Source organism: Phoca vitulina, unplaced genomic scaffold (assembly GCF_004348235.1).
Source record: "Phoca vitulina isolate PV1807 unplaced genomic scaffold, GSC_HSeal_1.0 scaffold30, whole genome shotgun sequence".
NCBI classification, from domain to species: Eukaryota; Metazoa; Chordata; class Mammalia; order Carnivora; family Phocidae; genus Phoca; species Phoca vitulina.
The window spans coordinates 18047041-18059400 of NW_022589733.1; the positions used below are offsets into that span (position 1 = coordinate 18047041).

Here is a 12360-nt window from a genome sequence, read left to right on the forward strand (position 1 = left end):
TGGTTGCCCTTCATTCCTTTGCCCCTGCCAGGCCCTGCCTTATCTGCCGGGGCTCCTGCCCTCTGCCCCCCTTCCCTTCTCTTCCCTGGAGGCCCCTGCCAGCCCAGACTCCTGGTTCTGGCAGAGGCTGGTTCTCTGCCCCTGGGCAGGCACAAACTGGCACCAAGCCTCAGACAGGGTTGGGCCAGCCCCTCCCAGCCATGACTGCCTGAACCACTTTCTTTCTACTTCCAGAACATCTCCACCTGATGAGGGCTAAGGGTTCAGCCGCTGAGGAGGCTGCAGGGGGCTGCAGCATAGATCCCAGGAAGGAGGCCTGGCCTCCTGACCTTGGAAGTAGGATGAATTGGGTGGGCTGGGTGGGCACATATAAAAATGTGCCAGATCATCCAGTCCCACAAGATCCAAATCGCACAAGACTAATGGTTCTGTCCAAAGTGGCAGAGCGTCCCAGAAGATGAGCTGGAAACACCCTCTCCCCATCCTAGCCATCCTATACTCTGCAGCCAAAGGCAATTCCCTATACCCCCTCTCAGCAAGTCTTTCTCCCCACCATGGGCTTCCCAATAAGTCAGGATCCTTCATGGTTCCTTCTCAGGACAGTGTAGGATTCTGCTTCTCAATCTCTGTTCTCACCTTCTTGTCCCACTGCCACTTCCCCTAGTTTCGATTCCAGTTCAGGCAAGTGCTAGTACTACCTGTGTGGCCTTGACCTTGAAAACTGCCTGGGACCCCCACCCCACTTCCTCCCCTAAACCCCCTCTCCAGCTCCAAGGAAGCCCTTAATAGGCTGAGGCAGGAGAAACCACAGTCAGACTTTCAGTAGGGTGACAGAGCGGGGGTAGGAGCTCCCACAAATCCAGGGTCTACAGCTCAGGTCAGGAAGCCAGGCCAAGGTTGCTGTGTCTACCTGTGAGCCTGGGCCATAGATTCAGGGCAACAGAAGTCAGCAGGTTTTAGAAGAGGAATGTTTCCCTGAGTTTCCAAAGGATGACCCAGATGGAGGGAGAGTCACCAGAAGCACACACAACACACACAAATGTACTCACATGCACATGCAGGGTCATGGCACAGGACATGGACACAAGTGTTTGCAAATCCTGGCACAAACAGGTACACAAGGTCATGTACTCAAGGTAGGCACACATGTCCTCCCCAGGCAAGTCCTGACTCCCAGGGCCAGGGCTAGCCCGCCATCCGTGCTTACAAGTGGAGGAGTACATGAAGGCACAGCAGTGGCTCTGGACAGGAGATGGGCCCTCCACCCAGAGCCTCCCTTCCTAAATGGCTCCCAGCCCCCTCCCTGAGACTCCTGTGGCCCACCGGGGAGCCATGCCTGGGTGGCAGGGAAGGCTTTGGAGGAGGCTTTGCCTCCAAGCCCTGGCACAGAGCCTGAGCACCTAAGATAGAGATTGAGCACAGGGCTGGGAGGGGTCCATGACCTCCCAGGACCTAGTTCAGGCATAGACGAGGCAGTGGGCAAGGTCCAGAGGCCCACAGGAAGCAGGGACTCCTTCTGCCATGGACTGCACCTACTGCCCTCAGAATAGGGCCTGGCAGCCAGGTGCTGGCACCAACTCCTCGTGCCTGGCAGAGCCCTAGCGTGGATGCCAAACACAGGGTGCCAGACATGGGGGTGGGCAGGATGGGGGGCCGCTGGGCCACACACAAACACAGATCTTCATATATACAGGCAGGGAAATGCACCCACACGCACAGCACTTACTTTATACCCTGCGGAATCATGGGAGTCAGACAGGGATCACCTTGTCCTAGAGGCTGCCCTCACTGACCCTCCAGGTGTCCCCATTGGCCTGACTCTAGGAGTATCGGTTGGAGGGTGGGCTGGAGGTAATGGAAAGCCTAGACACTTTCTGTGAAACCCCGCCCCCGCCACACACACACACGCACACACGCACACGCACACACCTGCACTCCCACACACCTAGGCAGAAGGAGGTGGGGTTGGTGCATCCCCAGGACTGGGCCCTGGAGAGAAGGTGGAAGGCGGGGCGAGAGACTCCCAAGAGCCTGGGCAGTCATCTTGCTCCCCCCACCCCCGCCACAAGCCGGTTTTGTGGCCGCGGGCTGCCTAGGTGTGAGCGCGCGCCAGGGCGTGTGTGTGCGCGAGGGACCTGCGGCCGCGCACAGCGTGGGAGTGCGGCGCGTGTGCCCGCTGCGGCTGAGGCGGCCGGCCGGGGGAGGGCGGGCTGCTTCCCCGCGCTGTTCCCGCAGGCCGGGAGGCCGCGCCGGTGCTGTCAGTGTGGCAAGCTGACGGAGGTTGTGCGTGTCCTCAGGTGTTCCGAGCAAGTGTGAGCGGGGTGTGCTCACCTGGGAGCGGCGGCTCAGCGGCCCTGGGCGCGTGGTGGTGGGGGAGGGCGAAGGGGTGAGCAGATGCCAGGCACGAGGGCTACACCGAACGGCCCTGTTCCCGGCACCGTCCGCGACGAGGCGGCTCCTCCTCTAGCAGCAACTTTGGGACTTTGTTCCGGCTTCTTAGAAAGCAGATCTGGCTGCGGGGGCGGGGCGAAGGGGGGGGCACCTGCCCGGAGGAGGGAGCGGGTGAGAAGTGGAGGAAAGCCCCGCCCCCTTCCCCTCCGCTCCGCCCCCTCCCCCGCCCCCGGGGCTCTTTATAAGCTCGGCTCGAGGGCGAACAGAGAAAGCGAGTGTCCCTCCCGCCCTTGGCCGGTGTTCTGCTGCACCCCGCGCCCCTCGCCCCGGACCCCAAGTCCCTCTCCCTGCTCCCCAGCCCGGCTCCTGCCCCGCCCCGCCCCGGCCCGGCCCGGCCCGGCCGCCATGGAGCGCTGGCCTTGGCCGTCGGGCGGCGCCTGGCTGCTCGTGGCGGCCCGCGCGCTGCTGCAGTTGCTGCGCGCAGACCTGCGTCTGGGCCGCCCGCTGCTGGCGGCGCTGGCGCTGCTGGCTGCGCTCGACTGGCTGTGCCAGCGCCTGCTGCCCCCGCCGGCCGCACTCGCCGTGCTGGCCGCCGCCGGCTGGATCGCGTTGTCCCGCCTGGCGCGCCCGCCGCGCCTGCCCGTGGCCACTCGCGCGGTGCTCATCACCGGTGAGTGCGCGGAGCGCGGGGACTCCAGGCTCGAGGGCGGGACCACTCCGAGGGCTCCCCATGAGCACACCAAGGCAAGGCGGGACCCCAGCGCAGGAGTGGGAGTGTCGCCTTCCCTTGGGTGCCGGGAGTGAGCCAAGTAGGAAGCGCAAGGCACCTCCCTAAGTCCGGGTTGACTACCTGCCGCTGTGGAGAGTGTTGGAGGGAAAATGAGGCCGGGAGTGGGCAGGTGCGCAGGGACAACTGCTGCATGAGAAAGACGGAACCTCCTGGAGTTTGGGGTTTATGCTACGCCCCTCCCCAAGAGAGCAGTCTTTGGCCGGGGGCGTGCTCTGAGGGACTTAGAGGATGGTCACCCCTTGAACTCTGCCAAACATCCCCACGTGGGACGCCCCATCTCCTCTTTCCTGGGGTCAGAGGAAGGCGCTTAGATGGGGAGTTGGGGCGCCCACCCCCCAGTTGGCTGGGATCGTTGGACTCCAGAAAAGGTTGAGGTCACCATGAGGAGCATCTGGGCATTCAGCTGCCTCTCAGAACCCACCACCCACCCTCAAACTGCTGAGGTAGCCGTCCAGAGTCTGCAACCAGCACCCCACCCCACATTCCTCCTGGTCTTCAGTGCCCAGGAAGGAGGTCTTGGAGAGCTGTACTTAGGTGCCTCTGGCCGCCTGGTGGAGTTCCCTTTGTCTGGAGCAGGGAATAAATCTGTCACCACAAGGACCGGAGGTGGGGGTGGGGGGGTGGGGAGGGGGACTGAGGCCCAGCCGGAAGTGGGGAGGGGGAGAAAGGCCAGGGGGTACTGGGGGAAGGGCAGCCTAGTTCTCCCCCAACGCCCATGGCTTTGGACAGGTTCTCAGAGCTCTGCCCTTACCTTGGGCCCTGGGCTGGGGGCTTCCTCTAGACTGGCTTCTCAGAGGCTCTGTCCAGTAGGGGGCCCTGCCTGATCAGATGGACCTGGGAGAACTACCCAGAGGCCATCCTTGAGCTGGGCCTGGGAGGATGAGTGAAGATAGGTGGAGTGTGGAAGGTGTTTTGGATCAGACAAAGTGTGGATATGGGACAAAGGTTTGAGACAGGAATGAGCATGGCCTGGGTAGGGAACAGTAACCAGTAACCAGTAATCAGTAACCAGCCTGGCTGCTGTGATGTGGTGGGATATGAGGCTGTTTCCTCAGAAGAGGCCTTGAATGCCAAGCAAGAAGCCAGACTGCTGAGGTGGGGTGGGAATAAGGATGGCATGAGGGCTTTTGGGCTTCAGCAAGAGGGTGGAGTTAAAGCAGGGTTCAGGCTGGATGAGTGGGACCAGAGCTCAGGGTACAGTATGAAATTTCAGGGGATTGAGGAAGGAAAGATACAGAGACCCTCCTGGTAGGTTGTGAGCTCTGCCTTCTAATTTGTGAGCTGCCTCAACAGGAGCCGGGCTGTCTGCTGGTACTAGGGACCCAGTGGGCAGTCTTTCCTGAGATCTCCCCTCAGGCCTTTATGCTGCTGCTGTTACTTCTCCTTGCCTTGAGCCTGAGATCGAGGGCAGAGGTGGGACGCCATCTGAGGCTTGGGCTCCCCCATCTCTGGCTGTAAAGCCCTGCGATGGGAGAGGGGAAGGGTATGGCCCGGGCCACTCCAGCTTCTCTGCGGTTTCCTCTCTCGCCACCTGACTGCAAGACAAAGAGGTGACCAGACCCTGCCTCACCTGCCAGGAACAGTGTCTTGAGCCTGCCAGAGCTGCTGGAGAATGTCCCTGAAATCCACCACCCAAGGCCACTCCAAGAGCTCAGCCCTGGAGTCAGAATTTGGGCCGAGTGGCCGAGTGCCTTGTGTGCACATTTGTGCACTGATGGTGGCAGGGGCGTCTCATGGCAGTGAAACCCCGTGTGAATATGCAGGCAGGTTGGAGGTGTGTACAGGTGAACAAGAGGGTATGCAAGGCATGGGTGACTGTGGGGACCACAGAGCGAAGGCTCTGGAAGGCCTCCATTTCACTGTGAAGGGCCTGCCTGCTCTGGGAGGGAGCTTAGGTGAGTGGACACACATGTGCTCACTCGCCTCCCCCAGCCGCCACGTGCCCTGGAAGGACCCAGCAGCCCAGGGCTGTCTGCAGTCCCCTGGCCACCCACACAACGCCCAGCTCACAGCCCCCTGCCCAGCTTTGTTCTCCGCCGCAGCAGAGGGGGCAGGGCTGAAGTGGGGAGGGCTTCCCGCCCCCGAGCGTCCAGAATTGGGGAAGCAGGGCTACTGTGAAGCTTCTGCTCAGCAGGACCACGAGGGAGGCAGGCCTCAGAGAGCCTCGGCGCTCACAGGCCTCTCCCTCCACTTGCTGGCTGCCCATGGAGCCAGGATCAGAATGGGAACAATCAAGAAGGGAGCGTTGCTTATCAGACCCCCACTCTGGCTCTGCCTGGTGGTTCCTCTCTCTACATACTGAAGACAGGAAATTAAGTCTCCAAAGTGGTAACTGACCTCAGGTCACACTTGTTGGGTGTGGGAAGGGATTGAAATGCAGGTCTGTTCTCTTCCCCATCTAGGCTTTTGCCTGTCCTAGGGGCAAGTGGGTCTGAGGCTCAGAGAATGCTCCACTGTTGCCACTGATTGGAATTCCAAGAGCTGGGGGTCAAGGGTGAGGTGGGGATGGGCCTCCAGCTTGCCTAGAGCCTGGAACAATAGTAGGGGTGTTGGCAGGGAAAGGAGGTGGGGCTCAGGTTGTGATGACGGGAGCTGAGAGCTTGGGCTTCATCCCGGGGGCTGCGGGGGAGAGGGGGGGCGGGCTTGGAAAGGTTTTCAGCCGCAGAGTGATACTGTCATTATTGGAAAGATCTCTCTGATTGCTTAGGTAGAGAATGGATTCAAGGGGGCAAGATGGGACAGGACCAGAGAGGGGGCTGCTTCCTAGGCCAGGTACGAGGAAGAAGCCTAGGCAAGGACAGCTAGAAAGGGAGGGAGGCTGTGCTTCCACGCACGCCAGCTGAGGCCTGAGAGCAAAGGAGGCAGGACACCGGGGCTGAGACAGGGTCTCACGCTGACCTCCAGGAGAGTCCTGGCCTTCCTCTTTGTTTGCTAAGTGACTTTGGGAAGCAACTTCGCATTCCTAGGTCTCAATGTCCTCATCTGTAAAGTGGGAATCGTAAGCCATGTTTGGGGTAGCTATGGGGAGTCAAGCAGTTGGCAGCTGTGAGAGAGCTGGTGCCCAGGTGCTCAGCCAGAGGGGAGACGCCTGCAGAGGCCAACCCGGGAAAGGAGGGAGGGCTGCTGATTGCTGGAAGATTGGATATCCGGGGGCCTGGATCCTGTCCGGACCCTGGTGATCCTAGAGTTGTCTCAGGCCAGACTGGGCCACAGTGGGAGTTCACTGGCTGCCCTGCCCTGGCCAGGCTGTGACTCTGGTTTTGGCAAGGAGACGGCCAAGAAGCTAGACGCCATGGGCTTCACGGTGCTGGCCACCGTGTTGGAGTTGGATGGCCCCGGCGCCCTAGAGCTGCGTGCCTGCTGTTCCCCTCGCCTGAGGCTGCTGCAGATGGACCTCACCAAGCCAGCAGACATCAGCCGAGCACTGGAGTTCACAAAGGCCCACACCACCAGCACAGGTCAGTGGCATAGCTCCCCCAGGGATTAGAGGTTTGCTGCTGGCCTGACCCAGAGCTTCCTCCTTTCTTTCGCCCCCTTCTCCGTGCCCTCAGGCTTGTGGGGCCTGGTCAACAACGCAGGCCACAACGATGTGGTGGCCGATGTGGAGCTGTCTCCAGTGGCCACATTCCGCAGCTGCATGGAGGTGAATTTCTTTGGTGCCCTTGAGCTGACCAAGGGTCTCTTGCCACTGCTGCGCCGTTCTAGGGGTCGCATCGTGACTGTGGGCAGCCCAGCAGGTGAGGGCCCTTCCCCACTGGAGCGGGGCGGCATGCCGGAGACTCTGGCGCAGGCTGAGCTGCTTCGCTCCCAATCCCTCCCCAGGAGACATGCCATACCCGTGCTTGGCAGCCTATGGGACCTCCAAAGCGGCCATGGCGCTGCTCATGGACACATTCAGCTGTGAACTTCTGCCCTGGGGGGTCAAGGTCAGCGTCATCCAGCCTGGCTGCTTTAAGACAGGTGGGGGTCGGGTTTGGGATGGGGGTATATGCGTGTGGTCTTCTCTGGGGTGGGATCAGGTCTGAGAAATGGGCATGGCTCTGGCTGGAGGCAGGGATTGGGTTGGGGGATAGACGGGCCTGAGTCTGGCTTTGGCTTCCGTAACTGACCTCACGCTGACCTTGCCGCTCCTTCTCCCCCCTCCCCGCCCCAGAGTCGGTGCGGAATGTGGGCCAGTGGGAGCAGCGCAAACAGCTGCTGCTGGCCAGCCTGCCCCGAGAGCTGCTGCAGGCCTACGGCGAGGACTACATCGAGCACTTACACGGGCAGTTCCTGCACTCACTGCGCCTGGCGCTGCCGGACCTCAGCCCGGTCGTAGACGCCATCACCGACGCTCTGCTGGCCGCCCGGCCTTGCCGCCGCTATTATCCGGGCCGCGGCCTGGGGCTCATGTACTTCATCCACTACTACCTGCCTGAGGGCCTGCGGCGCCGCTTCCTGCAGACCTTCTTCATCAGCCACTGTCTGCCGAGAGCGCTGCGGCCTGGCCGGCCTGGCTCGGCCCCAGCCCAGGATGCAGCCCCGGACCCGGACCCGGACCCAAACCCAGGCCCTCCCCCCATGGCAGCCCAATGAGCAGTGCCCAGTCGGCCTAGCTGCTCCGGCAGAGGAGGTCCCAGGAGCCCTTGGCCCTCCCCTGGGTATTGTGACCCCCAAGTCTGCCCTAGAGCCTGCCCTAAAGGACCCCAGCCCTACCTACTCGGTCAGTGCCCCAGGCCAGGCCTGGTGAAGCTGAGGCTTCCCAGTCAACCTCCCGGCCTCTCTACTGCTTCGTGAAGCCCACACAGACCCTCCTGGGTGCAAGGTTCCACCATGTAGCTGGGAGAAGCCAGCTGGATGGGGAGTTTTGTGCAAGACTTGGCTGTAGACTCTGACAGGATCCCGCAGACTGTGCCTCTGCAGACGAAGGAGTGACTGGGTGGGGTGGGGAGCACCCCCCCTCAGGATTTTTTCAAGGCACCAGCGCCTCAGTGCTGCAATTCAAAGGGTGAATCCTGTTTCTTGACTGGCTCAAGAATTAGGGCCCTGACCACCCACCCCAAGCCCCCTAGCCCCAGGGAGGCTGCATACCCCACTTGCCCAACTGCCACCTTTTAAATACAAATTTTTATTTCTCCTAGAATGGAAAGATGCTGTGTTGGGAGAGGGGTGACTGCCTGGGTGACAGGCTGTGGCTGGGTGACAGACTGGGAACTGCCTGGGGAACCCCTGGTGTTAGCATGGGCCAAGGCTCTGGGCACAGGCTCTGTGGTTCACACCTATCCCCCTTCACTGACCGAGGGTAGATCATTTAGCCACAGATTTGGGCTTCCTCATAGTGAAATGGGGGTAGTGCCCCTGGCCTAGGGCGTAGTGCCCCTGGCCTAGGGCGTAGTGGGGCTCAATGAGGCAAACGGGGGCCTGGGACCCTCCAGGGCCAGGACCCAACTCCACAGGCCTATCTGGGCCTCCAGTGACTTCCCCCACCTTGCAGCACCTGGCTGCACACGGAGAGGGCCAGCGAGGGGGGTCGAAAGCTTGGGGTGGGGGTGGGCTCGACAAGGGTGGCACCCAAGGGAAGTTGGGGGTCTGGAAGAGGTACTGGGGCCCAAAGGAGACAGCAGACAGCTAGGCTTAGGGCAGTTTATTGTCTCAGGGGGCAGAGCTGAGGGACAGGGTTGCAGAGCTATGCCTCAAGGACACATACTCTATCCTTCCCCTGGGCCAACCACAGAGGGAAGAGGAGGCTCACGCTGCCCCAGGGGTTCTCAGGGAAGTGACCACATGCTTCTCAGACATGTCAGTGGCTGTAAACAGAGGGCTGAGGGGTCCTCCTTGGGGCGGGGGGCGGGGGGAGAGGGGGAATTGGTCTATCCTTGGTAGGGAGAGCAGGTGCCCAGCCCCTTTTCAGGCCCAAGAGCCATCTCAGAGAGGGTCAGGGAAACCGAAAGTCACTAAGACAATGTGCTACCCCCGAGGGCAGGCATGTGAACCATGGGCTTTGTCACAGCACACGTAGACACACACTTGTGGGCATCCTCGGGCCAGGGCACTAGAAGATGGGGATGTAGTTGTCGATCTTGGCGCGGTGGCGCTGGGCAATGCACTCGGCAATCCACACAATGTTGCGACACTCTTGCTCCTTGAGCTTCACAAAGGCATAGAAGATACCAAAGTGGAACTGGTTCAGGAAGGCCAACTTGTTCAGTTTCACCTACAGACAGAGGCAGCCATGGTGTGCAGGTGGCCGTGACGGCAGAGTCAGGCCCGGGCCACCAACCCCTCCCTACGATGGACAGGGGAGCAACCCCTCACCTCATGCTCGAAGAATCGGTCCTCCAGGGTCTTGTCTCCAGGGTTGCTGCCTGCACCCTCGAAGAGCAGCTTGTACTCCTGGCCCAGGGGAGGGATGGACAGCATGAGCGTGAGGGCGCTGTGGGGTGTGGGGTGGGGATGCAGATGCCAGTATGCCCGCCCATCATGCTGCAGCCGGGGCACTCACCGGGTAGTAGTCGGCCACACTCTTCACCTGCTCATAGTCGTCAGCCCGAGCCAGCTGGGCCAGGCCCTCCGGGTAGAGCCGCCCGCAGTGCGGAAAGAGCTTGGCCCGGTCCTCCTTGGACAGCTCTGTGTCGAACGAGTTGATGGTGATGATGAAGGCTCGTCGGTCAGCTTCAAACTGTGGGGCCGAGGCACAGGCACGGCGAGAGGGAGGGGAAGGGGGCGGTTGCCAGTCAGCTGTCAGGGCCTCCCCCAGGCCCGGGCTACCAGGGACCGGCAGGTGGGAGGGTGGGCAGGCACTTACCTCCAGGATGGGGCACATGGCATCGGCTGTGGTCCCGCCCAGGAGGGTGCAGAACTTGTAGAAGGACTCCAGGTAGGCCTGTGCAGACCAGGGGGCTTAGTCAACCCAGGCAGGGAACTGGGGGACTTGCCTGGCCTCCTCCTCACAGTTCCCTCTTTCCCTCCCCAGTCCCTTGCATGGTGAGTCCAGACATCACACCCATGGACTGGCCAGGGAGCCCCCATGTCAGAGCCTCGGAAACATCCATAAATTCCAACTGTTAATCAGCTGGCCTGCTGTCTCTCGGCACCCAGGAGTGACAGAGCCATTTCTGGCCGACCATCTGCTTCATGGTGCGCTGCCCCCTACACGCCCCTACACCATCATCCCACAGGAGGCCAGGCTCAGAGGGGGCTCGGTCTGCCCCCAGCTGTTCTGCCTGCCTTTCCCCCAAACCTCCCCTCCTCAGCCTCAGCAAACCACAAGTTGATGGGCTTGGGGAAGGAAGGTGACTCCTGAGAGTTCACGGAGACAGCCTGGCCTGGGTGCCCTGGCCCCTCTTGGCACCCCACCTCACAGAACTCCTTCCATCCCTCAGGTAGCTCCCAGGCATCGTGAAGCGGCAAGCAAATTATCAGCCCCGCTCCTGCTGAGGGATGGTTACTGCTTGCACAGCCCTGCAGTGCAATGGCTGGGCCCATGGGCTGTGGTGGGAATGAGCACTTCCTGCCTGGACAAATTGGATCTGCTGGGCATGAGTAAAGGACAGGTCAGCTCAGGCCCTAGTTCCCGGCCAGCACTCATTCATAAAACCAACCAGGCACCTGTCAAGAGAGAGGGGATGGTCTTGCGGCGCCCCCAGGGCGCTCCCTTCACTCAGATCCTCCTGGGTCCTTTCTGGTGGCCTGGTCACAGGGACTCTGGCTCCACAGGCTAGAGATTATTCTTCAGGGTTGAGGGTGAGAGCTGGGAGGCCTGGAAAGCTTTCAGCACCAAGGTCTGCCCTCCAAGGTTCGGAGACGTTTCCACCCACCACCAGTTGATTTGGGCCCCAGGCTCTGCTGCCCCAAGGAGGTGAGATGAGACTCAGGAGTTCACAAGCACAGGCAGAGCCTGGCCAGCAGCACTGGGCAAGCTGGGCTCAGGAGGAGGCCTGTGGTGACCACTGGGGTCACAGGAAACAGAAGTCTAGGACAGGTCAGGGAGCCAGAAACCTGGAAGGAGAGAGTGGACCCCAGCACAGGAGATCCCCAGGAATCAGAGGGCTTGAGTGGCAGAAACCAATCTGCCAATCCTACCATGCTTGGTGGTGACTTAGTTCCTCTATGACTGTCCCCAACCACTTTTCTCCCCACGGCCAGCCAAGCTGGCTGTGCCCAAATCTCCAGCTTGCCCTGGTGGGGCCTGCAGCTCCAATCTGTGGGGAAGCCACCAGCCTTCCCCGAGCCATACCAGTCCCTGGAGAGGCTGAGCCCAGGGTCGGGGGAGGTGGTGGGATAGGCCCAGACTCTCTTCAGGAAGCTAGGGCAGCTGAAGAAACTGGCAAGACCCCAAAGGCCCAGGTACCAAGGTTACCTCCCCACCCCCACCCTGTCCCCTGGAGCCTGCCAGCCCACGGCTGCTGCACCAGCTGCCTACAGTTCCCACCCGCCAGGCGGTTGAGGGTCCGTCTAATCTCCCATCTGTGGCCACTGGGCTGGGACATTGCCTGACGAGCGGGCGGTCCTGGCACGGCGCCCTCAGCCTTGGATCCGTGTTTACGAGCTGGTGCCCGAGCAGCCCTCGCCAGTGACTCCAGCTAGAACCAGTCAGGCCTGGTGAGGGTGTGGGTGAGGCTGGGGGGACAGCCGCACCCCTCACCCAGTCTCAGGGCAGGGATCCCGGCAGCAGGCCAGTTGGGCGGGCGGGAGCACTCAGATGGCGTGCACATGCACAGCCCCGGCTCACTGCCTGGCCTGCCTCCCTGTTAGCGGGGGAGATGAGAGCACGTGCTGTGCAAACAGGCTGAGCCAGGTGTGATCCAGGGCTGCCAGGGTCTAGCAAGTGGCTTCAGGCCACCCACCCTGCTTCTCTGAGCCCTCAGTTTCCTCATCTTACCAGTGTGGATACTGATGCCCACCTAGCTCCTAGGGCGGTCCTGACGATTAAAGAAGTCAGCGATCTTCCTAGCTCAGTCTCACCTCTCCGCTCTGTCCTCCACATTGCAGCCAGAGGCAGCTTTCTGATGACACTCTGCCCTGCTGTGGCAAACCTTCATTGGCTGACCCCGTCCACAGGACACAGTTCAAACTCTGGCCTGGCACTGCAGGCCCTGGGTGACTTGATCCTGTGCCTGCCTCTTTTTCCAGACCTGTGTCCTGCTGTCCATCTGAAACCTGTACTTGCACAGCAAACCGCATGCCACTTGGCCCACGTT

At 61.3% G+C, this 12360-nt stretch overlaps 2 protein-coding genes across 2 annotated transcripts in view; one reads left to right on the forward strand and one right to left on the reverse strand.

Moving 5' to 3' along the window:
* Nucleotides 1–2796: 2796 nt before the first annotated feature.
* On the forward strand, nucleotides 2797–8266 carry HSD11B2 (hydroxysteroid 11-beta dehydrogenase 2). Its single transcript, XM_032424342.1, has 5 exons — nucleotides 2797–3061; nucleotides 6427–6639; nucleotides 6733–6918; nucleotides 7004–7141; nucleotides 7335–8266. Exons 1-5 carry the CDS (start codon nucleotides 2797–2799, stop codon nucleotides 7754–7756), a joined length of 1224 nt encoding a protein of 407 aa, XP_032280233.1. The 3' UTR covers nucleotides 7757–8266.
* Nucleotides 8267–8789: 523 nt separating this feature from the next.
* Nucleotides 8790–12360, reverse strand: part of ATP6V0D1 (ATPase H+ transporting V0 subunit d1) — a 37786-nt gene continuing 34215 nt past the window's right edge. The window contains exons 5-8 of the mRNA XM_032424343.1: nucleotides 9966–10043; nucleotides 9663–9839; nucleotides 9476–9553; nucleotides 8790–9374 (exon numbers count right to left, since the gene is read on the reverse strand). Coding sequence (XP_032280234.1) covers nucleotides 9213–9374; nucleotides 9476–9553; nucleotides 9663–9839; nucleotides 9966–10043 — 495 coding nt within the window. The 3' untranslated portion in view covers nucleotides 8790–9212. The remainder of the gene's footprint in view (nucleotides 9375–9475; nucleotides 9554–9662; nucleotides 9840–9965; nucleotides 10044–12360) is intronic.

Excerpts from the sequence above, each read along its gene's own strand:
- HSD11B2 (XM_032424342.1), top strand. The coding sequence starts at position 2,797 with ATGGAGCGCTGGCCTTGGCCGTCGGGCGGCGCCTGGCTGCTCGTGGCG. Across the intron at positions 6,640-6,732 it reads GGCCCACACCACCAGCACAG|GCTTGTGGGGCCTGGTCAAC; the intron begins GTCAGTGGCATA and ends CCGTGCCCTCAG. Across the intron at positions 7,142-7,334 it reads GCCTGGCTGCTTTAAGACAG|AGTCGGTGCGGAATGTGGGC; the intron begins GTGGGGGTCGGG and ends TCCCCGCCCCAG.